Source organism: Glandiceps talaboti, chromosome 19 (genome assembly GCF_964340395.1).
Source record: "Glandiceps talaboti chromosome 19, keGlaTala1.1, whole genome shotgun sequence".
NCBI classification, from domain to species: Eukaryota; Metazoa; Hemichordata; class Enteropneusta; family Spengelidae; genus Glandiceps; species Glandiceps talaboti.
The window spans coordinates 5,504,899-5,532,354 of NC_135567.1; the positions used below are offsets into that span (position 1 = coordinate 5,504,899).

Consider the following 27,456-nt stretch of genomic DNA (forward strand, 5'->3'; position numbering starts at 1 on the left):
AGGTTAATTTTCCCATGTATGAGGAGTCATGAAGTCAATTTATTTTTCAGGTCCCCCCCCCCCCCCCCATGACCCACATTATTTTTTCAGATACCCCCCCCCCCCCCAATGCTATGTACACTTTTTCGAGAACCCCCCACCCCTAAAATCTCCCCCAACAAGTTTTTGTGAAAGCAGCCTTAATATCAAATTGTAAGCTTTATTGAAAAGAAGTATCATCCAAACACACAAACAGACCTAGTAGAAGTGAGTCACCAATGCAATGGTTGTGAGTTGTGTGTTTCTGAACTTTCTTTTACGTCTGTTCATATTGCTTGAATATAATTGTAAATTAACTTTGAATAAACAAGGGTAATCCCCTAGGCTAATCACATCTCTAGTCTGTTACAAAAACATGTCAAAATATAACTCTATAGAATTTCTATAGTAGTCAGTCTACAAAATATCTATAAAATCTTTTTGTAAGGGGAGCTGATTTTTTTATGAAAATATGCCGGTACTTACCTGATCAAGTTAAATTATTGTAAAAATATTCTCTGAAAAAATCAATTGACCTCACATTGGGATGTGTGTATATGTCACAGAGTAGATAAATAAGATATCAGTCATCTAAAATCAACTTACTCCATCAGCAGCATTTACTTGGGCCCCAGCTTCCAGCAACAATTTACAGATATCCAAATGCCCTTTCTCAGCTCCACAATGTAGACTTGTCAGCTTCTCCTATAATTAAAAGACACATTATGTATTAATCCTCCTGTTATAATATTGCAATGTATTATATCAATAATATGTGTAAATTTACTTGAAATGTTTCCCAAGTCTTATTATTATTATTATATATATAGATTGGTTAATGTTCACATAGAAAAAACTATGTATTTAAAATTTGACGTTATTTGTATTTATTACATGTAATGTGTACTGTAAAAGTATTTATTTTGATAAAATACCTGTCAGAAGTCATTATAAGAATTGATGATATTTTTGGTAAAATCACAAACATTCCTAGACATGCACCTCAATAATATTCCTTGCCATACTGTGTTCAAAATGGTCAAATGTGTCAATCATGGTACCATGTTCTGTGTGGTTCTTAACGCATATTGTTAACAGTGAATTGTACTTCTAAAAAAAATAGATTCTGTCATATACAGGACATCACATTGTTTGGAACCAGAAAAAACGTTTGGGTATAATAATGTATCTGTTAAAACATTTGTGATAGGGATGTTTTGTTGTTGTTGTTGTTGTTGTTGTTTTATTTGGTTTTCACCACACCTTTCTAAAGTTCAGACTTCTGTGGTCCAAACTCTGTCATCAAAACTAAGTACATGTCATACAGATTCTTGTATTCAACCATTAACCTTCTGGTACATGTACATTACAATGAGTGTGTAGAATCACTGATACAAAAAATACTTATGGTCAAATCATTTTAAAGGCAGATGGAACACTACAAGTATGACGTGTACAATGATATTTTAAGCATACCAAATATCATAAGATAAATTTTAGATGTAAGTATTATTTACACACACACACACACACACACACACACACACACACACACACACACAGACACACACACAGACACAGAGACACACACAGACACACACACACACACATTTCACCATTAGCACTGCCAACTCTAGTTATTCCATGTTACAGAGAAATATCTTACTTAAAGACACCAAATTGGAATGAGTGTTTCATAGGAACTAGCTTAATTTGCCAAAAAAAATTATAGTAAATTAAGAGCAACAAATGTTTGTTTTCTTTGAGCTGTTTTTATAATGACCAAGAAAAGAACTATAAATATCAATACATAAATGTGCATTGATCAGAAAATTCAAAATGTTTTGCTACATTTTTTTAAAAAAATCCCATAATTCTGATAAATAACATGTTATTTGACAGCTCAATCATGAGAATAAAGTGCTCTTGTCAGAATATAACTACAATGTCCATTACTGAAAATGGTATTTTGCCAAATGTTACAAGAATTGTATGATGGAAGAAGAATTCAGAATTCAGACCTCTTTTGGAAACGTCTGGAAGAATATTACTCTCTTGGAAAACTAGTGATTGTAAGAAAAAACACTGTATAACTTCACAAGTTTCTCGGTAAATTCTCAAGAGAATGTATAAAAATGCCAAGATACCTTCTGACTTTATGCATGACTGTGTTCTTCTTTCAGAAACTAACTATGACAACAATCTCTGCTGTAATGTCTACATGTGATATATGAAGAAGTTCCAAAATTACTATTTTCTTGCAATTCTGATGGTAGTAGCTCAGACAACAATTTCCAACACAAGAATCGTTATATTATGAAAACGTTTCTTTAATTTGAGTAGTATAAGAACTGATGGGACCAGCACCTTTGCTAGAAAACACAATACATGGAATGTCATGACTTGAGTGTTAATGTCTGAGAGTATCGTATCCTGGAAGTGTGGGCTTCCCATCAGTTCATATACTACTATAGGAGGCTGAAAGGTGGGACTTTCGTAGGGAAGTATTTTTTTCTTGGGTGGAGAAGGGAAGGGAGAATACAATAATATCTATTATCAGATTATATGGGAGAATAATAGAAAGGATTCGGGGGGGGGGGGCTCTGAAACCCTTTCATAAGTTTCAAAATAATTCCCTAAAAAAAGTCCTGAGTTTGGGAGTCAGAAGGGTCACTATCAGAATATCAATAATTTCTAGGATCACAATTTCTGGGAAGAATTGGGGGCGAAAAAATAAGTCATGAGTTATAAGTTATGATATTTTTAGGTAATCTTTTTTAAAGGGTTTTGGGGGTCCAACCCAGATATGCAGAAACACAAATCGTACTTCACATTACTTTTTATAGTGAAGGCTCGTTAACATTGGATTCTGCTTCCTAAGATTTGTTTTCTCTCTCAATTTTAAATTTTGTGATGCCAGCCATTTTTAATTTGACTGATATATGCAAATGTATTCCAATTTTTAGAAGAGCTTCCAGCTAAAATCAATTAGCAGGTGCTGAGAAACAATCATGCCAAATTTGGCACCTTTATGTAAATGATTTCCCATAATTATAGCTGTTTTCAATGGTAATAATGTCATTGGGAATGTTATCCATATACCTGGAACATAAATACATATATTCTAAAAAAGCTTCCAGGATAAAATCAATAAATTAATCTTAAGCATGATTCATGACAACATTATTGTTTTTCAGTTGGTTATTTTGCTGAAACATGATTTTTCAAGGTTGATGGCGATTATTTTGAATTTTACTGGTTTATGCAAATATTCAGGTGGACTCCTATGCTCAAATCAATAAATAGATCCTTAGGAACATTCATGTCATATTTGGTGCTTTTATCCGGCATGTAACAATCAAGTTGCTAAGTCACCTGACTATTGTGCATACGAATATTCGATGCTCCTTTTTGCAGAAAAATAAGGGCGTCTTGCACGTTATTTATAAAAACTAACAAACAATTTAGTAATCTGAGAATTTTTGGAGAATGATACAATCTCACCATAACAATAATAACATAATACTAATAATAGTAACAATGTGATGCAAGGATGTTTTATTTCACCAAGAAATGCTTTGGATTAGAGAATTAATTGTTCCAGCAACAGCAGAGTATGAACCATTTAGAGAATGAATTGTTCCAGGTCAACATAATCTTTGTAAATGATCTATTTAAAGTACATTTGATTTTACCATTTGATGCATACAACTGTTCAGGTCAAAATAAGAACAAAAGTGTCTTACAGTATTTTAGATATCGTTGTAGTAAAGGGATACATGAAGATATCCAATACCATTATATGGAAGTTGGTCATCCTTAATGTATTATGTGATTCTGTCTTTGGTAAGATAAGTCAGTTGTACATGTGGAATGATAACTATAGTACAGCTATGTCATGTTGTAAATATGAGTTCAAAGGTCAACTCTTCTAGGCCTTATACAACTCAAACTACAACTAATGATGGTCAGAATGAATCAAATTATCAGTTGGAGGGAGTGGTGGGATGAATAAAAAGTATATGAAGTGTCGCAGAGGTATCAGTGCATATCATCACTTTAGATTTACTAAAAATGACCCTGGTGCTGTGTATGTAAATAAATCAATCTCTGATCCTGAGGAGCGTGTGTATTTAGTAAAAAAAGGGGGCGGGGGTCACTTGGCCACCAACTGATGAGAGTTTACCATCAGTGCTACCAGCTGGTGGACTCTCCAGACAGCAATACTGTGATCTGCAGATCAAAGTACTGCTGTATGTAAGGGAACCATACAGGGGTAGTTTCTTCCCCATCACAGCTACACAGCTCAAGGAATAGAATAGAAACATGAACAAGTCTCTATCTAAAGTATTGTATCCATATTATGTCTTAATTGTTGCAGCTCATAATAGCAAACTAAGCATGTATTACACTGAATGAAAATTTGAAGTCTTCACGCTTTGACTGTATTTTCAATACACAAATAAATTTGAAATCTAAAAACAGCAATAATTTAGAAAAAAGTGTATATTTCTATTTGTAGCATAAAAATAAACAGAACTCTACAATATGTAAATACAATCTGGTCAGTATTTCTATGTGTACAAGTGTAGACTGAAGTCTATGGTAATAGTCTAGTCAGTGAGTATTTCTATGTGTACTAGTGTAGACTGAAGTCTATGGTAATAGTCTAGTCAGTGAGTATTTCTATGTATACAAGTGTAGACTGAAGTCTATGGTAATAGTCTAGTCAGTGAGTATTTCTATGTGTACAAGTGTAGACTGAAGTCTATGGTAATAGTCTAGTCAGTGAGTATTTCTATGTATACAAGTGTAGACTGAAGTCTATGGTAATAGTCTAGTCAGTGAGTATTTCTATGTGTACTAGTGTAGACTGAAGTCTATGGTAATAGTCTAGTCAGTCAGTATTTCTATGTGTACAAGTGTAGACTGAAGTCTATGGTAATAGTCTAGTCAGTGAGTATTTCTATGTGTACAAGTGTAGACTGAAGTCTATGGTAATAGTCTAGTCAGTGAGTATTTCTATGTGTACAAGTGTAGACTGAAGTCTATGGTAATAGTCTAGTCAGTGAGTATTTCTATGTGTACAAGTGTAGACTGAAGTCTATGGTAATAGTCTAGTCAGTGAGTATTTCTATGTGTACAAGTGTAGACTGAAGTCTATGGTAATAGTCTAGTCAGTGAGTATTTCTATGTGTACAAGTGTAGACTGAAGTCTATGGTAATAGTCTAGTCAGTGAGTATTTCTATGTGTACAAGTGTAGACTGAAGTCTATGGTAATAGTCTAGTCAGTGAGTATTTCTATGTGTACAAGTGTAGACTGAAGTCTATGGTAATAGTCTAGTCAGTGAGTATTTCTATGTGTACAAGTGTAGACTGAAGTCTATGGTAATAGTCTAGTCAGTGAGTATTTATATGTGTACAAGTGTAGACTGAAGTCTAAGGTAATAGTCTAGTCAGTGAGTATTTCTATGTGTACAAGTGTAGACTGAAGTCTATGGTAATAGTCTAGTCAGTGAGTATTTCTATTTGTACTAGTGTAGACTGAAGTCTATGGTAATAGTCTAGTCAGTGAGTATTTCTATGTGTACAAGTGTAGACTGAAGTCTATGGTAATAGTCTAGTCAGTCAGTATTTCTATGTGTACAAGTGTAGACTGAAGTCTATGGTAATAGTCTAGTCAGTCAGTATTTCTATGTGTACAAGTGTAGACTGAAGTCTATGGTAATAGTCTAGTCAGTCAGTATTTCTATGTGTACAAGTGTAGACTGAAGTCTATGGTAATAGTCTAGTCAGTGAGTATTTCTATGTGTACAAGTGTAGACTATAGTCTATGGTAATAATCTAGTCAGTGAGTATTTCTATGTGTACAAGTGTAGACTGAAGTCTATGGTAATAGTCTAGTCAGTGAGTATTTCTATGTGTACAAGTGTAGACTGAAGTCTATGGTAATAGTCTAGTCAGTGAGTATTTCTATGTGTAAAAGTGTAGACTGAAGTCTATGGTAATAGTCTAGTCAGTGAGTATTTCTATGTGTACAAGTGTAGACTGAAGTCTATGGTAATAGTCTAGTCAGTCAGTATTTCTATGTGTACAAGTGTAGACTGAAGTCTATGGTAATAGTCTAGTCAGTGAGTATTTCTATGTGTACAAGTGTAGACTGAAGTCTATGGTAATAGTCTAGTCAGTGAGTATTTCTATATGTACAAGTGTAGACTGAAGTCTATGGTAATAGTCTAGTCAGTGAGTATTTCTATGTGTACATGTACAAGTGTAGACTGAAGTCTATGGTAATAGTCTAGTCAGTGAGTATTTCTATGTGTACAAGTGTAGACTGAAGTCTAAGGTAATAGTCTAGTCAGTGAGTATTTCTATGTGTACAAGTGTAGACTGAAGTCTATGGTAATAGTCTAGTCAGTGAGTATTTCTATGTGTACAAGTGTAGACTGAAGTCTATGGTAATAGTCTAGTCAGTCAGTATTTCTATGTGTACAAGTGTAGACTGAAGTCTATGGTAATAGTCTAGACAGTGAGTATTTCTATGTGTACTAGCTAGTGTAGACTGAAGTCTATGGTAATAGTCTAGTCAGTGAGTATTTATATGTGTACAAGTGTAGACTGAAGTCTAATTGGTAATAGTCTAGTCAGTGAGTATTTCTATGTGTACAAGTGTAGACTGAAGTCTATGGTAATAGTCTAGTCAGTGAGTATTTCTATGTGTACAAGTGTAGACTGAGGTCTATGGTAATAGTCTAGTCAGTGAGTATTTTTCTGTGTACAAGTGTAGACTGAAGTCTATGGTAATAGTCTAGTCAGTGAGTATTTCTATGTGTACAAGTGTAGACTGAAGTCTATGGTAATAGTCTAGTCAGTGAGTATTTCTATGTGTACAAGTGTAGACTGAAGTCTATGGTAATAGTCTAGTCAGTGAGTATTTCTATGTGTATACTTACAAGTGTAGACTATAGTCTATGGTAATAGTCTAGTCAGTGAGTATTTATATGTGTACTAGTGTAGACTATAGTCTATGGTAATAGTCTAGTCAGTGAGTATTTATATGTGTACTAGTGTAGACTGAAGTCTATGGTAATAGTCTAGTCAGTGAGTATTTCTATTTGTACTAGTGTAGACTATAGTAATAGTCTAGTCAGTGAGTATTTCTATGTGTACAAGTGTAGACTGAAGTCTATGGTAATAGTCTAGTCAGTGAGTATTTCTATGTGTACAAGTGTAGACTGAAGTCTAAGGTAATAGCCTAGTCAGTGAGTATTTCTATGTGTACAAGTGTAGACTGAAGTCTATGGTAATAGTCTAGTCAGTGAGTATTTCTATGTGTACAAGTGTAGACTGAAGTATATGGTAATAGTCTAGTCAGTGAGTATTTCTATGTGTACAAGTGAAGACTGAAGTCTATGGTAATAGTCTAGTCAGTGAGTATTTCTATGTGTACAAGTGTAGACTGAAGTCTATGGTAATAGTCTAGTCAGTGAGTATTTCTATGTGTACAAGTGTAGACTGAAGTCTATGGTAATAGTCTAGTCAGTGAGTATTTCTATGTGTACAAGTGTAGACTATAGTCTATGGTAATAGTCTAGTCAGTGAGTATTTCTATGTGTACAAGTGTAGACTATAGTCTATGGTAATAGTCTAGTCAGTGAGTATTTCTCTGTGTACAAGTGTAGACTATAGTCTATGGTAATAGTCTAGTCAGTGAGTATTTCTATGTGTACTAGTGTAGACTGAAGTCTAAGGTAATAGTCTAGTCAGTGAGTATTTCTATGTGTACAAGTGTAGACTGAAGTCTATGGTAATAGTCTAGTCAGTGAGTATTTCTATGTGTACAAGTGTAGACTGAAGTCTATGGTAATAGTCTAGTCAGTGAGTATTTCTATGTGTACAAGTGTAGACTGAAGTCTATGGTAATAGTCTAGTCAGTGAGTATTTCTATGTGTACAAGTGTAGACTGAAGTCTATGGTAATAGTCTAGTCAGTGAGTATTTATATGTGTACAAGTGTAGACTGAAGTCTAAGGTAATAGTCTAGTCAGTGAGTATTTCTATGTGTACAAGTGTAGACTGAAGTCTATGGTAATAGTCTAGTCAGTGAGTATTTCTATTTGTACTAGTGTAGACTGAAGTCTATGGTAATAGTCTAGTCAGTGAGTATTTCTATGTGTACAAGTGTAGACTGAAGTCTATGGTAATAGTCTAGTCAGTCAGTATTTCTATGTGTACAAGTGTAGACTGAAGTCTATGGTAATAGTCTAGTCAGTCAGTATTTCTATGTGTACAAGTGTAGACTGAAGTCTATGGTAATAGTCTAGTCAGTCAGTATTTCTATGTGTACAAGTGTAGACTGAAGTCTATGGTAATAGTCTAGTCAGTGAGTATTTCTATGTGTACAAGTGTAGACTATAGTCTATGGTAATAATCTAGTCAGTGAGTATTTCTATGTGTACAAGTGTAGACTGAAGTCTATGGTAATAGTCTAGTCAGTGAGTATTTCTATGTGTACAAGTGTAGACTGAAGTCTATGGTAATAGTCTAGTCAGTGAGTATTTCTATGTGTAAAAGTGTAGACTGAAGTCTATGGTAATAGTCTAGTCAGTGAGTATTTCTATGTGTACAAGTGTAGACTGAAGTCTATGGTAATAGTCTAGTCAGTCAGTATTTCTATGTGTACAAGTGTAGACTGAAGTCTATGGTAATAGTCTAGTCAGTGAGTATTTCTATGTGTACAAGTGTAGACTGAAGTCTATGGTAATAGTCTAGTCAGTGAGTATTTCTATATGTACAAGTGTAGACTGAAGTCTATGGTAATAGTCTAGTCAGTGAGTATTTCTATGTGTACATGTACAAGTGTAGACTGAAGTCTATGGTAATAGTCTAGTCAGTGAGTATTTCTATGTGTACAAGTGTAGACTGAAGTCTAAGGTAATAGTCTAGTCAGTGAGTATTTCTATGTGTACAAGTGTAGACTGAAGTCTATGGTAATAGTCTAGTCAGTGAGTATTTCTATGTGTACAAGTGTAGACTGAAGTCTATGGTAATAGTCTAGTCAGTCAGTATTTCTATGTGTACAAGTGTAGACTGAAGTCTATGGTAATAGTCTAGACAGTGAGTATTTCTATGTGTACTAGCTAGTGTAGACTGAAGTCTATGGTAATAGTCTAGTCAGTGAGTATTTATATGTGTACAAGTGTAGACTGAAGTCTAATTGGTAATAGTCTAGTCAGTGAGTATTTCTATGTGTACAAGTGTAGACTGAAGTCTATGGTAATAGTCTAGTCAGTGAGTATTTCTATGTGTACAAGTGTAGACTGAGGTCTATGGTAATAGTCTAGTCAGTGAGTATTTTTCTGTGTACAAGTGTAGACTGAAGTCTATGGTAATAGTCTAGTCAGTGAGTATTTCTATGTGTACAAGTGTAGACTGAAGTCTATGGTAATAGTCTAGTCAGTGAGTATTTCTATGTGTACAAGTGTAGACTGAAGTCTATGGTAATAGTCTAGTCAGTGAGTATTTCTATGTGTATACTTACAAGTGTAGACTATAGTCTATGGTAATAGTCTAGTCAGTGAGTATTTATATGTGTACTAGTGTAGACTATAGTCTATGGTAATAGTCTAGTCAGTGAGTATTTATATGTGTACTAGTGTAGACTGAAGTCTATGGTAATAGTCTAGTCAGTGAGTATTTCTATTTGTACTAGTGTAGACTATAGTAATAGTCTAGTCAGTGAGTATTTCTATGTGTACAAGTGTAGACTGAAGTCTATGGTAATAGTCTAGTCAGTGAGTATTTCTATGTGTACAAGTGTAGACTGAAGTCTAAGGTAATAGCCTAGTCAGTGAGTATTTCTATGTGTACAAGTGTAGACTGAAGTCTATGGTAATAGTCTAGTCAGTGAGTATTTCTATGTGTACAAGTGTAGACTGAAGTATATGGTAATAGTCTAGTCAGTGAGTATTTCTATGTGTACAAGTGAAGACTGAAGTCTATGGTAATAGTCTAGTCAGTGAGTATTTCTATGTGTACAAGTGTAGACTGAAGTCTATGGTAATAGTCTAGTCAGTGAGTATTTCTATGTGTACAAGTGTAGACTGAAGTCTATGGTAATAGTCTAGTCAGTGAGTATTTCTATGTGTACAAGTGTAGACTATAGTCTATGGTAATAGTCTAGTCAGTGAGTATTTCTATGTGTACAAGTGTAGACTATAGTCTATGGTAATAGTCTAGTCAGTGAGTATTTCTCTGTGTACAAGTGTAGACTATAGTCTATGGTAATAGTCTAGTCAGTGAGTATTTCTATGTGTACAAGTGTAGACTGAAGTCTATGGTAATAGTCTAGTCAGTGAGTATTTCTATGTGTACTAGTGTAGACTGAAGTCTATGGTAATAGTCTAGTCAGTGAGTATTTATATGTGTACAAGTGTAGACTGAAGTCTATGGTAATAGTCTAGTCAGTAAGTATTTCTATGTGTACAAGTGTAGACTGAAGTCTATGGTAATAGTCTAGTCAGTGAGTATTTCTATGTGTACAAGTGTAGACTGAAGTCTATGGTAATAGTCTAGTCAGTGAGTATTTCTATGTGTACTAGCTAGTGTAGACTGAAGTCTATGGTAATAGTCTAGTCAGTGAGTATTTATATGTGTACAAGTGTAGACTGAAGTCTAATTGGTAATAGTCTAGTCAGTGAGTATTTCTATGTGTACAAGTGTAGACTGAAGTCTATGGTAATAGTCTAGTCAGTGAGTATTTCTATGTGTACAAGTGTAGACTGAGGTCTATGGTAATAGTCTAGTCAGTGAGTATTTTTCTGTGTACAAGTGTAGACTGAAGTCTATGGTAATAGTCTAGTCAGTGAGTATTTCTATGTGTACAAGTGTAGACTGAAGTCTATGGTAATAGTCTAGTCAGTGAGTATTTCTATGTGTACAAGTGTAGACTGAAGTCTATGGTAATAGTCTAGTCAGTGAGTATTTCTATGTGTACAAGTGTAGACTATAGTCTATGGTAATAGTCTAGTCAGTGAGTATTTATATGTGTACTAGTGTAGACTGAAGTCTATGGTAATAGTCTAGTCAGTGAGTATTTCTATGTGTACTAGTGTAGACTATAGTAATAGTCTAGTCAGTGAGTATTTCTATGTGTACAAGTGTAGACTGAAGTCTATGGTAATAGTCTAGTCAGTGAGTATTTCTATGTGTACAAGTGTAGACTGAAGTCTAAGGTAATAGCCTAGTCAGTGAGTATTTCTATGTGTACAAGTGTAGACTGAAGTCTATGGTAATAGTCTAGTCAGTGAGTATTTCTATGTGTACAAGTGTAGACTGAAGTCTATGGTAATAGTCTAGTCAGTGAGTATTTCTATGTGTACAAGTGTAGACTGAAGTCTATGGTAATAGTCTAGTCAGTGAGTATTTCTATGTGTACAAGTGTAGACTATAGTCTAAGGTAATAGTCTAGTCAGTGAGTATTTCTATGTGTACAAGTGTAGACTGAAGTCTATGGTAATAGTCTAGTCAGTGAGTATTTCTATGTGTACAAGTGTAGACTGAAGTCTATGGTAATAGTCTAGTCAGTGAGTATTTATATGTGTACAAGTGTAGACTGAAGTCTATGGTAATAGTCTAGTCAGTGAGTATTTCTATGTGTACATGTACAAGTGTAGACTGAAGTCTATGGTAATAGTCTAGTCAGTGAGTATTTATATGTGTACAAGTGTAGACTGAAGTCTATGGTAATAGTCTAGTCAGGGAGTATTTCTATGTGTACAAGTGTAGACTGAAGTCTATGGTAATAGTCTAGTCAGTGAGTATTTCTATGTGTACTAGTGTAGACTGAAGTCTAAGGTAATAGTCTAGTCAGTGAGTATTTCTATGTGTACAAGTGTAGACTGAAGTCTATGGTAATAGTCTAGTCAGTGAGTATTTCTATGTGTACAAGTGTAGACTGAAGTCTATGGTAATAGTCTAGTCAGTGAGTATTTCTATGTGTACAAGTGTAGACTGAAGTCTATGGTAATAGTCTAGTCAGTGAGTATTTCTATGTGTACTAGCTAGTGTAGACTGAAGTCTATGGTAATAGTCTAGTCAGTGAGTATTTATATGTGTACAAGTGTAGACTGAAGTCTAATTGGTAATAGTCTAGTCAGTGAGTATTTCTATGTGTACAAGTGTAGACTGAAGTCTATGGTAATAGTCTAGTCAGTGAGAATTTCTATGTGTACAAGTGTAGACTGAGGTCTATGGTAATAGTCTAGTCAGTGAGTATTTTTCTGTGTACAAGTGTAGACTGAAGTCTATGGTAATAGTCTAGTCAGTGAGTATTTCTATGTGTACAAGTGTAGACTGAAGTCTATGGTAATAGTCTAGTCAGTGAGTATTTCTATGTGTACAAGTGTAGACTGAAGTCTATGGTAATAGTCTAGTCAGTGAGTATTTCTATGTGTACAAGTGTAGACTATAGTCTATGGTAATAGTCTAGTCAGTGAGTATTTATATGTGTACTAGTGTAGACTGAAGTCTATGGTAATAGTCTAGTCAGTGAGTATTTCTATGTGTACTAGTGTAGACTATAGTAATAGTCTAGTCAGTGAGTATTTCTATGTGTACAAGTGTAGACTGAAGTCTATGGTAATAGTCTAGTCAGTGAGTATTTCTATGTGTACAAGTGTAGACTGAAGTCTAAGGTAATAGCCTAGTCAGTGAGTATTTCTATGTGTACAAGTGTAGACTGAAGTCTATGGTAATAGTCTAGTCAGTGAGTATTTCTATGTGTACAAGTGTAGACTGAAGTCTATGGTAATAGTCTAGTCAGTGAGTATTTCTATGTGTACAAGTGTAGACTGAAGTCTATGGTAATAGTCTAGTCAGTGAGTATTTCTATGTGTACAAGTGTAGACTGAAGTCTATGGTAATAGTCTAGTCAGTGAGTATTTCTATGTGTACAAGTGTAGACTGAAGTCTATGGTAATAGTCTAGTCAGTGAGTATTTATATGTGTACAAGTGTAGACTGAAGTCTATGGTAATAGTCTAGTCAGTGAGTATTTATATGTGTACAAGTGTAGACTGAAGTCTATGGTAATAGTCTAGTCAGTGAGTATTTCTATGTGTACAAGTGTAGACTGAAGTCTAAGGTAATAGTCTAGTCAGTGAGTATTTATATGTGTACAAGTGTAGACTGAAGTCTATGGTAATAGTCTAGTCAGTGAGTATTTCTATGTGTACAAGTGTAGACTGAAGTCTATGGTAATAGTCTAGTCAGTGAGTATTTCTATGTGTACAAGTGTAGACTGAAGTCTATGGTAATAGTCTAGTCAGTGAGTATTTCTATGTGTACAAGTGTAGACTATAGTCTAAGGTAATAGTCTAGTCAGTGAGTATTTATATGTGTACAAGTGTAGACTGAAGTCTATGGTAATAGTCTAGTCAGTGAGTATTTCTATGTGTACAAGTGTAGACTGAAGTCTATGGTAATAGTCTAGTCAGTGAGTATTTATATGTGTACAAGTGTAGACTGAAGTCTATGGTAATAGTCTAGTCAGTGAGTATTTCTATGTGTACATGTACAAGTGTAGACTGAAGGCTATGGTAATAGTCTAGTCAGTGAGTATTTCTATGTGTACTAGTGTAGACTATAGTAATAGTCTAGTCAGTGAGTATTTCTATGTGTACATGTACAAGTGTAGACTGAAGTCTATGGTAATAGTCTAGTCAGTGAGTATTTCTATGTGTACTAGTGTAGACTATAGTAATAGTCTAGTCAGTGAGTATTTCTATGTGTACAAGTGTAGACTGAAGTCTATGGTAATAGTCTAGTCAGTGAGTATTTCTATGTGTACAAGTGTAGACTGAAGTCTAAGGTAATAGCCTAGTCAGTGAGTATTTCTATGTGTACAAGTGTAGACTGAAGTCTATGGTAATAGTCTAGTCAGTGAGTATTTCTATGTGTACAAGTGTAGACTGAAGTCTATGGTAACAGTCTAGTCAGTGAGTATTTTTCTGTGTACAAGTGTAGACTGAAGTCTATGGTAATAGTCTAGTCAGTGAGTATTTCTATGTGTACAAGTGTAGACTGAAGTCTATGGTAATAGTCTAGTCAGTGAGTATTTCTATGTGTACAAGTGTAGACTGAAGTCTATGGTAATAGTCTAGTCAGTGAGTATTTCTATGTGTACAAGTGTAGACTATAGTCTATGGTAATAGTCTAGTCAGTGAGTATTTATATGTGTACTAGTGTAGACTGAAGTCTATGGTAATAGTCTAGTCAGTGAGTATTTCTATGTGTACTAGTGTAGACTATAGTAATAGTCTAGTCAGTGAGTATTTCTATGTGTACAAGTGTAGACTGAAGTCTATGGTAATAGTCTAGTCAGTGAGTATTTCTATGTGTACAAGTGTAGACTGAAGTCTAAGGTAATAGCCTAGTCAGTGAGTATTTCTATGTGTACAAGTGTAGACTGAAGTCTATGGTAATAGTCTAGTCAGTGAGTATTTCTATGTGTACAAGTGTAGACTGAAGTCTATGGTAATAGTCTAGTCAGTGAGTATTTCTATGTGTACAAGTGTAGACTGAAGTCTATGGTAATAGTCTAGTCAGTGAGTATTTCTATGTGTACAAGTGTAGACTGAAGTCTATGGTAATAGTCTAGTCAGTGAGTATTTCTATGTGTACAAGTGTAGACTGAAGTCTATGGTAATAGTCTAGTCAGTGAGTATTTATATGTGTACAAGTGTAGACTGAAGTCTATGGTAATAGTCTAGTCAGTGAGTATTTCTATGTGTACAAGTGTAGACTGAAGTCTAAGGTAATAGTCTAGTCAGTGAGTATTTATATGTGTACAAGTGTAGACTGAAGTCTATGGTAATAGTCTAGTCAGTGAGTATTTCTATGTGTACAAGTGTAGACTGAAGTCTATGGTAATAGTCTAGTCAGTGAGTATTTCTATGTGTACAAGTGTAGACTGAAGTCTATGGTAATAGTCTAGTCAGTGAGTATTTCTATGTGTACAAGTGTAGACTATAGTCTAAGGTAATAGTCTAGTCAGTGAGTATTTATATGTGTACAAGTGTAGACTGAAGTCTATGGTAATAGTCTAGTCAGTGAGTATTTCTATGTGTACAAGTGTAGACTGAAGTCTATGGTAATAGTCTAGTCAGTGAGTATTTATATGTGTACAAGTGTAGACTGAAGTCTATGGTAATAGTCTAGTCAGTGAGTATTTCTATGTGTACATGTACAAGTGTAGACTGAAGTCTATGGTAATAGTCTAGAAAGTGAGTATTTCTATGTGTACTAGTGTAGACTATAGTAATAGTCTAGTCAGTGAGTATTTCTATGTGTACATGTACAAGTGTAGACTGAAGTCTATGGTAATAGTCTAGTCAGTGAGTATTTCTATGTGTACTAGTGTAGACTATAGTAATAGTCTAGTCAGTGAGTATTTCTATGTGTACAAGTGTAGACTGAAGTCTATGGTAATAGTCTAGTCAGTGAGTATTTCTATGTGTACAAGTGTAGACTGAAGTCTAAGGTAATAGTCTAGTCAGTGAGTATTTATATGTGTACAAGTGTAGACTGAAGTCTATGGTAATAGTCTAGTCAGTGAGTATTTCTATGTGTACAAGTGTAGACTGAAGTCTATGGTAATAGTCTAGTCAGTGAGTATTTCTATGTGTACAAGTGTAGACTGAAGTCTATGGTAATAGTCTAGTCAGTGAGTATTTCTATGTGTACAAGTGTAGACTATAGTCTAAGGTAATAGTCTAGTCAGTGAGTATTTATATGTGTACAAGTGTAGACTGAAGTCTATGGTAATAGTCTAGTCAGTGAGTATTTCTATGTGTACAAGTGTAGACTGAAGTCTATGGTAATAGTCTAGTCAGTGAGTATTTCTATGTGTACATGTACAAGTGTAGACTGAAGTCTATGGTAATAGTCTAGTCAGTGAGTATTTCTATGTGTACTAGTGTAGACTATAGTAATAGTCTAGTCAGTGAGTATTTCTATGTGTACATGTACAAGTGTAGACTGAAGTCTATGGTAATAGTCTAGTCAGTGAGTATTTCTATGTGTACTAGTGTAGACTATAGTAATAGTCTAGTCAGTGAGTATTTCTATGTGTACAAGTGTAGACTGAAGTCTAAGGTAATAGCCTAGTCAGTGAGTATTTCTATGTGTACAAGTGTAGACTGAAGTCTATGGTAATAGTCTAGTCAGTGAGTATTTCTATGTGTACAAGTGTAGACTGAAGTCTATGGTAATAGTCTAGTCAGTGAGTATTTCTATGTGTACAAGTGTAGACTGAAGTCTATGGTAATAGTCTAGTCAGTGAGTATTTCTATGTGTACAAGTGTAGACTGAAGTCTATGGTAATAGTCTAGTCAGTGAGTATTTCTATGTGTACAAGTGTAGACTGAAGTCTATGGTAATAGTCTAGTCAGTGAGTATTTATATGTGTACAAGTGTAGACTGAAGTCTATGGTAATAGTCTAGTCAGTGAGTATTTCTATGTGTACAAGTGTAGACTGAAGTCTAAGGTAATAGTCTAGTCAGTGAGTATTTATATGTGTACAAGTGTAGACTGAAGTCTATGGTAATAGTCTAGTCAGTGAGTATTTCTATGTGTACAAGTGTAGACTGAAGTCTATGGTAATAGTCTAGTCAGTGAGTATTTCTATGTGTACAAGTGTAGACTGAAGTCTATGGTAATAGTCTAGTCAGTGAGTATTTATATGTGTACAAGTGTAGACTGAAGTCTATGGTAATAGTCTAGTCAGTGAGTATTTCTATGTGTACAAGTGTAGACTGAAGTCTATGGTAATAGTCTAGTCAGTGAGTATTTATATGTGTACAAGTGTAGACTGAAGTCTATGGTAATAGTCTAGTCAGTGAGTATTTCTATGTGTACATGTACAAGTGTAGACTGAAGTCTATGGTAATAGTCTAGTCAGTGAGTATTTCTATGTGTACTAGTGTAGACTATAGTAATAGTCTAGTCAGTGAGTATTTCTATGTGTACAAGTGTAGACTGAAGTCTATGGTAATAGTCTAGTCAGTGAGTATTTCTATGTGTACAAGTGTAGACTGAAGTCTAAGGTAATAGCCTAGTCAGTGAGTATTTCTATGTGTACAAGTGTAGACTGAAGTCTATGGTAATAGTCTAGTCAGTGAGTATTTCTATGTGTACAAGTGTAGACTGAAGTCTATGGTAATAGTCTAGTCAGTGAGTATTTCTATGTGTACAAGTGTAGACTGAAGTCTATGGTAATAGTCTAGTCAGTGAGTATTTCTATGTGTACAAGTGTAGACTGAAGTCTATGGTAATAGTCTAGTCAGTGAGTATTTATATGTGTACAAGTGTAGACTGAAGTCTATGGTAATAGTCTAGTCAGTGAGTATTTCTATGTGTACAAGTGTAGACTGAAGTCTAAGGTAATAGTCTAGTCAGTGAGTATTTATATGTGTACAAGTGTAGACTGAAGTCTATGGTAATAGTCTAGTCAGTGAGTATTTCTATGTGTACAAGTGTAGACTGAAGTCTATGGTAATAGTCTAGTCAGTGAGTATTTCTATGTGTACAAGTGTAGACTGAAGTCTATGGTAATAGTCTAGTCAGTGAGTATTTCTATGTGTACAAGTGTAGACTATAGTCTAAGGTAATAGTCTAGTCAGTGAGTATTTATATGTGTACTAGTGTAGACTATAGTAATAGTCTAGTCAGTGAGTATTTCTATGTGTACAAGTGTAGACTGAAGTCTATGGTAATAGTCTAGTCAGTGAGTATTTCTATGTGTACAAGTGTAGACTGAAGTCTAAGTTAATAGCCTAGTCAGTGAGTATTTCTATGTGTACAAGTGTAGACTGAAGTCTATGGTAATAGTCTAGTCAGTGAGTATTTCTATGTGTACAAGTGTAGACTGAAGTCTATGGTAATAGTCTAGTCAGTGAGTATTTCTATGTGTACAAGTGTAGACTGAAGTCTATGGTAATAGTCTAGTCAGTGAGTATTTCTATGTGTACAAGTGTAGACTGAAGTCTATGGTAATAGTCTAGTCAGTGAGTATTTCTATGTGTACAAGTGTAGACTGAAGTCTATGGTAATAGTCTAGTCAGTGAGTATTTATATGTGTACAAGTGTAGACTGAAGTCTATGGTAATAGTCTAGTCAGTGAGTATTTCTATGTGTACAAGTGTAGACTGAAGTCTAAGGTAATAGTCTAGTCAGTGAGTATTTCTATGTGTACAAGTGTAGACTGAAGTCTAAGGTAATAGTCTAGTCAGTGAGTATTTCTATGTGTACAAGTGTAGACTGAAGTCTATGGTAATAGTCTAGTCAGTGAGTATTTCTATGTGTACAAGTGTAGACTGAAGTCTATGGTAATAGTCTAGTCAGTGAGTATTTCTATGTGTACAAGTGTAGACTATAGTCTAAGGTAATAGTCTAGTCAGTGAGTATTTATATGTGTACAAGTGTAGACTATAGTCTAAGGTAATAGTCTAGTCAGTGAGTATTTCTATGTGTACAAGTGTAGACTGAAGTCTATGGTAATAGTCTAGTCAGTGAGTATTTATATGTGTACAAGTGTAGACTGAAGTCTATGGTAATAGTCTAGTCAGTGAGTATTTATATGTGTACAAGTGTAGACTGAAGTCTATGGTAATAGTCTAGTCAGTGAGTATTTCTATGTGTACATGTACAAGTGTAGACTGAAGTCTATGGTAATAGTCTAGTCAGTGAGTATTTATATGTGTACAAGTGTAGACTGAAGTCTATGGTAATAGTCTAGTCAGTGAGTATTTCTATGTGTACTAGCTAGTGTAGACTGAAGTCTATGGTAATAGTCTAGTCAGTGAGTATTTATATGTGTACAAGTGTAGACTGAAGTCTAATTGGTAATAGTCTAGTCAGTGAGTATTTCTATGTGTACAAGTGTAGACTGAAGTCTATGGTAATAATCTAGTCAGTGAGAATTTCTATGTGTACAAGTGTAGACTGAGGTCTATGGTAATAGTCTAGTCAGTGAGTATTTTTCTGTGTACAAGTGTAGACTGAAGTCTAATTGGTAATAGTCTAGTCAGTGAGTATTTCTATGTGTACAAGTGTAGACTGAAGTCTATGGTAATAGTCTAGTCAGTGAGTATTTCTATGTGTACAAGTGTAGACTGAAGTCTATGGTAATAGTCTAGTCAGTGAGTATTTCTATGTGTACAAGTGTAGACTGAAGTCTATGGTAATAGTCTAGTCAGTGAGTATTTATATGTGTACAAGTGTAGACTGAAGTCTATGGTAATAGTCTAGTCAGTGAGTATTTCTATGTGTACAAGTGTAGACTATAGTCTATGGTAATAGTCTAGTCAGTGAGTATTTATATGTGTACAAGTGTAGACTGAAGTCTATGGTAATAGTCTAGTCAGTGAGTATTTCTATGTGTACAAGTGTAGACTGAAGTCTATGGTAATAGTCTAGTCAGTGAGTATTTCTATGTGTACAAGTGTAGACTGAAGTCTATGGTAATAGTCTAGTCAGTGAGTATTTCTATGTGTACAAGTGTAGACTGAAGTCTATGGTAATAGTCTAGTCAGTGAGTATTTCTATGTGTACAAGTGTAGACTGAAGTCTATGGTAATAGTCTAGTCAGTGAGTATTTCTATGTGTACAAGTGTAGACTGAAGTCTATGGTAATAGTCTAGTCAGTGAGTATTTCTATGTGTACAAGTGTAGACTGAAGTCTATGGTAATAGTCTAGTCAGTGAGTATTTCTATGTGTACAAGTGTAGACTGAAGTCTATGGTAATAGTCTAGTCAGTGAGTATTTCTATGTGTACAAGTGTAGACTGAAGTCTATGGTAATAGTCTAGTCAGTGAGTATTTCTATGTGTACAAGTGTAGACTGAAGTCTATGGTAATAGTCTAGTCAGTGAGTATTTCTATGTGTACAAGTGTAGACTGAAGTCTATGGTAATAGTCTAGTCAGTGAGTATTTCTATGTGTACAAGTGTAGACTGAAGTCTATGGTAATAGTCTAGTCAGTGAGTATTTCTATGTGTACTAGTGTAGACTGAAGTCTATGGTAATAGTCTAGTCAGTGAGTATTTCTATGTGTACAAGTGTAGACTGAAGTCTATGGTAATAGTCTAGTCAGTGAGTATTTCTATGTGTACAAGTGTAGACTGAAGTCTATGGTAATAGTCTAGTCAGTGAGTATTTATATGTGTACAAGTGTAGACTGAAGTCTATGGTAATAGTCTAGTCAGTGAGTATTTCTATGTGTACTAGTGTAGACTGAAGTCTAAGGTAATAGTCTAGTCAGTGAGTATTTTTCTGTGTACAAGTGTAGACTGAAGTCTATGGTAATAGTCTAGTCAGTGAGTATTTCTATGTGTACAAGTGTAGACTGAAGTCTATGGTAATAGTCTAGTCAGTGAGTATTTCTATGTGTACAAGTGTAGACTGAAGTCTATGGTAATAGTCTAGTCAATGAGTATTTCTATGTGTACTAGCTAGTGTAGACTGAAGTCTATGGTAATAGTCTAGTCAGTGAGTATTTCTATGTGTACAAGTGTAGACTGAAGTCTATGGTAATAGTCTAGTCAGTGAGTATTTCTATGTGTACTAGTGTAGACTGAAGTCTAAGGTAATAGTCTAGTCAGTGAGTATTTTTCTGTGTACAAGTGTAGACTGAAGTCTATGGTAATAGTCTAGTCAGTGAGTATTTCTATGTGTACTAGTGTAGACTGAAGTCTATGGTAATAGTCTAGTCAGTGAGTATTTCTATGTGTACAAGTGTAGACTGAAGTCTATGGTAATAGTCTAGTCAGTGAGTATTTCTATGTGTACAAGTGTAGACTGAAGTCTATGGTAATAGTCTAGTCAGTGAGTATTTCTATGTGTACAAGTGTAGACTGAAGTCTATGGTAATAGTCTAGTCAGTGAGTATTTCTATGTGTACTAGTGTAGACTGAAGTCTAAGGTAATAGTCTAGTCAGTGAGTATTTCTATGTGTACAAGTGTAGACTGAAGTCTATGGTAATAGTCTAGTCAGTGAGTATTTCTATGTGTACAAGTGTAGACTGAAGTCTATGGTAATAGTCTAGTCAGTGAGTATTTCTATGTGTACAAGTGTAGACTGAAGTCTATGGTAATAGTCTAGTCAGTGAGTATTTCTATGTGTACTAGCTAGTGTAGACTGAAGTCTATGGTAATAGTCTAGTCAGTGAGTATTTCTATGTGTACAAGTGTAGACTGAAGTCTATGGTAATAGTCTAGTCAGTGAGTATTTCTATGTGTACTAGTGTAGACTGAAGTCTAAGGTAATAGTCTAGTCAGTGAGTATTTTTCTGTGTACAAGTGTAGACTGAAGTCTATGGTAATAGTCTAGTCAGTGAGTATTTCTATGTGTACTAGTGTAGACTGAAGTCTATGGTAATAGTCTAGTCAGTGAGTATTTATATGTGTACAAGTGTAGACTATAGTCTATGGTAATAGTCTAGTCAGTGAGTATTTATATGTGTACAAGTGTAGACTGAAGTCTATGGTAATAGTCTAGTCAGTGAGTATTTCTATGTGTACAAGTGTAGACTGAAGTCTATAGTAATAGTCTAGTCAGTGAGTATTTCTATGTGTACAAGTGTAGACTGAAGTCTACGGTAATAGTCTAGTCAGTGAGTATTTCTATGTGTACAAGTGTAGACTGAAGTCTATGGTAATAGTCTAGTCAGTGAGTATTTCTATGTGTACAAGTGTAGACTATATTCTATGGTAATAGTCTAGTCAGTGAGTATTTATATGTGTACAAGTGTAGACTGAAGTCTATGGTAATAGTCTAGTCAGTGAGTATTTCTATGTGTACAAGTGTAGACTGAAGTCTATGGTAATAGTCTAGTCAGTGAGTATTTCTATGTGTACAAGTGTAGACTGAAGTCTATGGTAATAGTCTAGTAAGTGAGTATTTCTATGTGTACTAGTGTAGACTGAAGTCTAAGGTAATAGTCTAGTCAGTGAGTATTTCTATGTGTACAAGTGTAGACTGAAGTCTATGGTAATAGTCTAGTCAGTGAGTATTTCTATGTGTACAAGTGTAGACTGAAGTCTATGGTAATAGTCTAGTCAGTGAGTATTTATATGTGTACAAGTGTAGACTGAAGTCTATGGTAATAGTCTAGTCAGTGAGTATTTCTATGTGTACTAGTGTAGACTATAGTAATAGTCTAGTCAGTGAGTATTTCTATGTGTACAAGTGTAGACTGAAGTCTATGGTAATAGTCTAGTCAGTGAGTATTTCTATGTGTACAAGTGTAGACTGAAGTCTATGGTAATAGTCTAGTCAGTGAGTATTTCTATGTGTACAAGTGTAGACTGAAGTCTATGGTAATAGTCTAGTCAATGAGTATTTCTATGTGTACTAGCTAGTGTAGACTGAAGTCTATGGTAATAGTCTAGTCAGTGAGTATTTCTATGTGTACAAGTGTAGACTGAAGTCTATGGTAATAGTCTAGTCAGTGAGTATTTCTATGTGTACTAGTGTAGACTGAAGTCTAAGGTAATAGTCTAGTCAGTGAGTATTTTTCTGTGTACAAGTGTAGACTGAAGTCTATGGTAATAGTCTAGTCAGTGAGTATTTCTATGTGTACTAGTGTAGACTGAAGTCTATGGTAATAGTCTAGTCAGTGAGTATTTCTATGTGTACAAGTGTAGACTGAAGTCTATGGTAATAGTCTAGTCAGTGAGTATTTCTATGTGTACAAGTGTAGACTGAAGTCTATGGTAATAGTCTAGTCAGTGAGTATTTATATGTGTACAAGTGTAGACTGAAGTCTATGGTAATAGTCTAGTCAGTGAGTATTTCTATGTGTACTAGTGTAGACTGAAGTCTAAGGTAATAGTCTAGTCAGTGAGTATTTTTCTGTGTACAAGTGTAGACTGAAGTCTATGGTAATAGTCTAGTCAGTGAGTATTTCTATGTGTACAAGTGTAGACTGAAGTCTATGGTAATAGTCTAGTCAGTGAGTATTTCTATGTGTACAAGTGTAGACTGAAGTCTATGGTAATAGTCTAGTCAATGAGTATTTCTATGTGTACTAGCTAGTGTAGACTGAAGTCTATGGTAATAGTCTAGTCAGTGAGTATTTCTATGTGTACAAGTGTAGACTGAAGTCTATGGTAATAGTCTAGTCAGTGAGTATTTCTATGTGTACTAGTGTAGACTGAAGTCTAAGGTAATAGTCTAGTCAGTGAGTATTTTTCTGTGTACAAGTGTAGACTGAAGTCTATGGTAATAGTCTAGTCAGTGAGTATTTCTATGTGTACTAGTGTAGACTGAAGTCTATGGTAATAGTCTAGTCAGTGAGTATTTATATGTGTACAAGTGTAGACTATAGTCTATGGTAATAGTCTAGTCAGTGAGTATTTATATGTGTACAAGTGTAGACTGAAGTCTATGGTAATAGTCTAGTCAGTGAGTATTTCTATGTGTACAAGTGTAGACTGAAGTCTATAGTAATAGTCTAGTCAGTGAGTATTTCTATGTGTACAAGTGTAGACTGAAGTCTACGGTAATAGTCTAGTCAGTGAGTATTTCTATGTGTACAAGTGTAGACTGAAGTCTATGGTAATAGTCTAGTCAGTGAGTATTTCTATGTGTACAAGTGTAGACTATATTCTATGGTAATAGTCTAGTCAGTGAGTATTTATATGTGTACAAGTGTAGACTGAAGTCTATGGTAATAGTCTAGTCAGTGAGTATTTCTATGTGTACAAGTGTAGACTGAAGTCTATGGTAATAGTCTAGTCAGTGAGTATTTCTATGTGTACAAGTGTAGACTGAAGTCTATGGTAATAGTCTAGTAAGTGAGTATTTCTATGTGTACTAGTGTAGACTGAAGTCTAAGGTAATAGTCTAGTCAGTGAGTATTTCTATGTGTACAAGTGTAGACTGAAGTCTATGGTAATAGTCTAGTCAGTGAGTATTTCTATGTGTACGAGTGTAGACTGAAGTATATGGTAATAGTCTAGTCAGTGAGTATTTCTATGTGTACTAGTGTAGACTGAAGTCTATGGTAATAGTCTAGTCAGTGAGTATTTATATGTGTACAAGTGTAGACTGAAGTCTATGGTAATAGTCTAGTCAGTGAGTATTTCTATGTGTACAAGTGTAGACTGAAGTCTATGGTAATAGTCTAGTCAGTGAGTATTTATATGTGTACTAGTGTAGACTGAAGTCTATGGTAATAGTCTAGTCAGTGAGTATTTCTATGTGTACTAGTGTAGACTATAGTAATAGTCTAGTCAGTGAGTATTTCTATGTGTACAAGTGTAGACTGAAGTCTAAGGTAATAGCCTAGTCAGTGAGTATTTCTATGTGTACAAGTGTAGACTATAGTCTATGGTAATAGTCTAGTCAGTGAGTATTTATATGTGTACAAGTGTAGACTGAAGTCTATGGTAATAGTCTAGTCAGTGAGTATTTCTATGTGTACAAGTGTAGACTGAAGTCTATGGTAATAGTATGGTCAGTGAGTATTTCTAAGTGTACAAGTGTAGACTGAAGTCTATGGTAATAGTCTAGTCAGTGAGTATTTCTATGTGTACAAGTGTAGACTGAAGTCTATGGTAATAGTCTAGTCAGTGAGTATTTCTATGTGTACAAGTGTAGACTGAAGTCTATGGTAATAGTCTAGTCAGTCAGTATTTCTATGTGTACAAGTGTAGACTATAGTCTAAGGTAATAGTCTAGTCAGTGAGTATTTCTATGTGTACAAGTGTAGACTGAAGTCTATGGTAATAGTCTACTCAGTGAGTATTTATATGTGTACTAGTGTAGACTGAAGTCTATGGTAATAGTCTAGTCAGTGAGTATTTCTATGTGTACTAGTGTAGACTATAGTAATAGTCTAGTCAGTGAGTATTTCTATGTGTACAAGTGTAGACTGAAGTCTATGGTAATAGTCTAGTCAGTGAGTATTTCTATGTGTACAAGTGTAGACTGAAGTCTAAGGTAATAGCCTAGTCAGTGAGTATTTCTATGTGTACAAGTGTAGACTGAAGTCTATGGTAATAGTCTAGTCAGTCAGTATTTCTATGTGTACAAGTGTAGACTGAAGTCTATGGTAATAGTCTAGTCAGTGAGTATTTCTATGTGTACATGTACAAGTGTAGACTGAAGTCTATGGTAATAGTCTAGTCAGTGAGTATTTCTATGTGTACAAGTGTAGACTGAAGTCTAAGGTAATAGTCTAGTCAGTGAGTATTTATATGTGTACAAGTGTAGACTGAAGTCTATGGTAATAGTCTAGTCAGGGAGTATTTCTATGTGTACAAGTGTAGACTGAAGTCTATGGTAATAGTGTAGTCAGTGAGTATTTCTATGTGTACTAGTGTAGACTGAAGTCTAAGGTAATAGTCTAGTCAGTGAGTATTTCTATGTGTACAAGTGTAGACTGAAGTCTATGGTAATAGTCTAGTCAGTGAGTATTTCTATGTGTACAAGTGTAGACTGAAGTCTATGGTAATAGTCTAGTCAGTGAGTATTTCTATGTGTACAAGTGTAGACTGAAGTCTATGGTAATAGTCTAGTCAGTGAGTATTTCTATGTGTACTAGCTAGTGTAGACTGAAGTCTATGGTAATAGTCTAGTCAGTGAGTATTTATATGTGTACAAGTGTAGACTGAAGTCTAATTGGTAATAGTCTAGTCAGTGAGTATTTCTATGTGTACAAATGTAGACTGAAGTCTATGGTAATAGTCTAGTCAGTGAGTATTTCTATGTGTACAAGTGTAGACTGAGGTCTATGGTAATAGTCTAGTCAGTGAGTATTTTTCTGTGTACAAGTGTAGACTGAAGTCTATGGTAATAGTCTAGTCAGTGAGTATTTATATGTGTACAAGTGTAGACTGAAGTCTATGGTAATAGTCTAGTCAGTGAGTATTTCTATGTGTACAAGTGTAGACTGAAGTATATGGTAATAGTCTAGTCAGTGAGTATTTCTATGTGTACAAGTGTAGACTGAAGTCTATGGTAATAGTCTAGTCAGTGAGTATTTCTATGTGTACAAGTGTAGACTATAGTCTATGGTAATAGTCTAGTCAGTGAGTATTTATATGTGTACTAGTGTAGACTGAAGTCTATGGTAATAGTCTAGTCAGTGAGTATTTCTATGTGTACTAGTGTAGACTATAGTAATAGTCTAGTCAGTGAGTATTTCTATGTGTACAAGTGTAGACTGAAGTCTATGGTAATAGTCTAGTCAGTGAGTATTTCTATGTGTACAAGTGTAAAATGAAGTCTAAGGTAATACCCTAGTCAGTGAGTATTTCTATGTGTACAAGTGTAGACTGAAGTCTATGGTAATAGTCTAGTCAGTGAGTATTTCTATGTGTACAAGTGTAGACTGAAGTCTATGGTAATAGTCTAGTCAGTGAGTATTTCTATGTGTACAAGTGTAGACTGAAGTCTATGGTAATAGTCTAGTCAGTGAGTATTTCTATGTGTACAAGTGTAGACTATAGTCTAAGGTAATAGTCTAGTCAGTGAGTATTTCTATGTGTACAAGTGTAGACTGAAGTCTATGGTAATAGTCTAGTCAGTGAGTATTTAAATGTGTACAAGTGTAGACTGAAGTCTATGGTAATAGTCTAGTCAGAGAGTATTTCTATGTGTACAAGTGTAGACCATAGTCTATGGTAATAGTCTAGTCAGTGAGTATTTATATGTGTACAAGTGTAGACTGAAGTCTATGGTAATAGTCTAGTCAGTGAGTATTTCTATGTGTACAAGTGTAGACTGAAGTCTATGGTAATAGTATGGTCAGTGAGTATTTCTATGTGTACAAGTGTAGACTGAAGTCTATGGTAATAGTCTAGTCAGTGAGTATTTATATGTGTACAAGTGTAGACTGAAGTCTATGGTAATAGTCTAGTCAGTGAGTATTTCTATGTGTACAAGTGTAGACTGAAGTCTATGGTAATAGTCTAGTCAGTGAGTATTTCTATGTGTACAAGTGTAGACTATAGTCTAAGGTAATAGTCTAGTCAGTGAGTATTTCTATGTGTACAAGTGTAGACTGAAGTCTATGGTAATAGTCTAGTCAGTGAGTATTTATATGTGTACTAGTGTAGACTGAAGTCTATGGTAATAGTCTAGTCAGTGAGTATTTCTATGTGTACTAGTGTAGACTATAGTAATAGTCTAGTCAGTGAGTATTTCTATGTGTACAAGTGTAGACTGAAGTCTATGGTAATAGTCTAGTCAGTGAGTATTTCTATGTGTACAAGTGTAGACTGAAGTCTAAGGTAATAGCCTAGTCAGTGAGTATTTCTATGTGTACAAGTGTAGACTGAAGTCTAAGGTAATAGTCTAGTCAGTGAGTATTTATATGTGTACAAGTGTAGACTGAAGTCTATGGTAATAGTCTAGTCAGGGAGTATTTCTAT

General features: G+C 34.8%; 1 protein-coding gene across 1 annotated transcript in view; it reads right to left on the bottom strand.

The window, feature by feature from the left end:
* The window catches only part of LOC144450378 (uncharacterized), a 200,999-nt gene that overhangs the window by 135,123 nt on the left and 38,420 nt on the right, over positions 1-27,456 (bottom strand). The window contains exon 3 of the mRNA XM_078140979.1: positions 625-723. Coding sequence (XP_077997105.1) covers positions 625-723 — 99 coding nt within the window. The remainder of the gene's footprint in view (positions 1-624; positions 724-27,456) is intronic.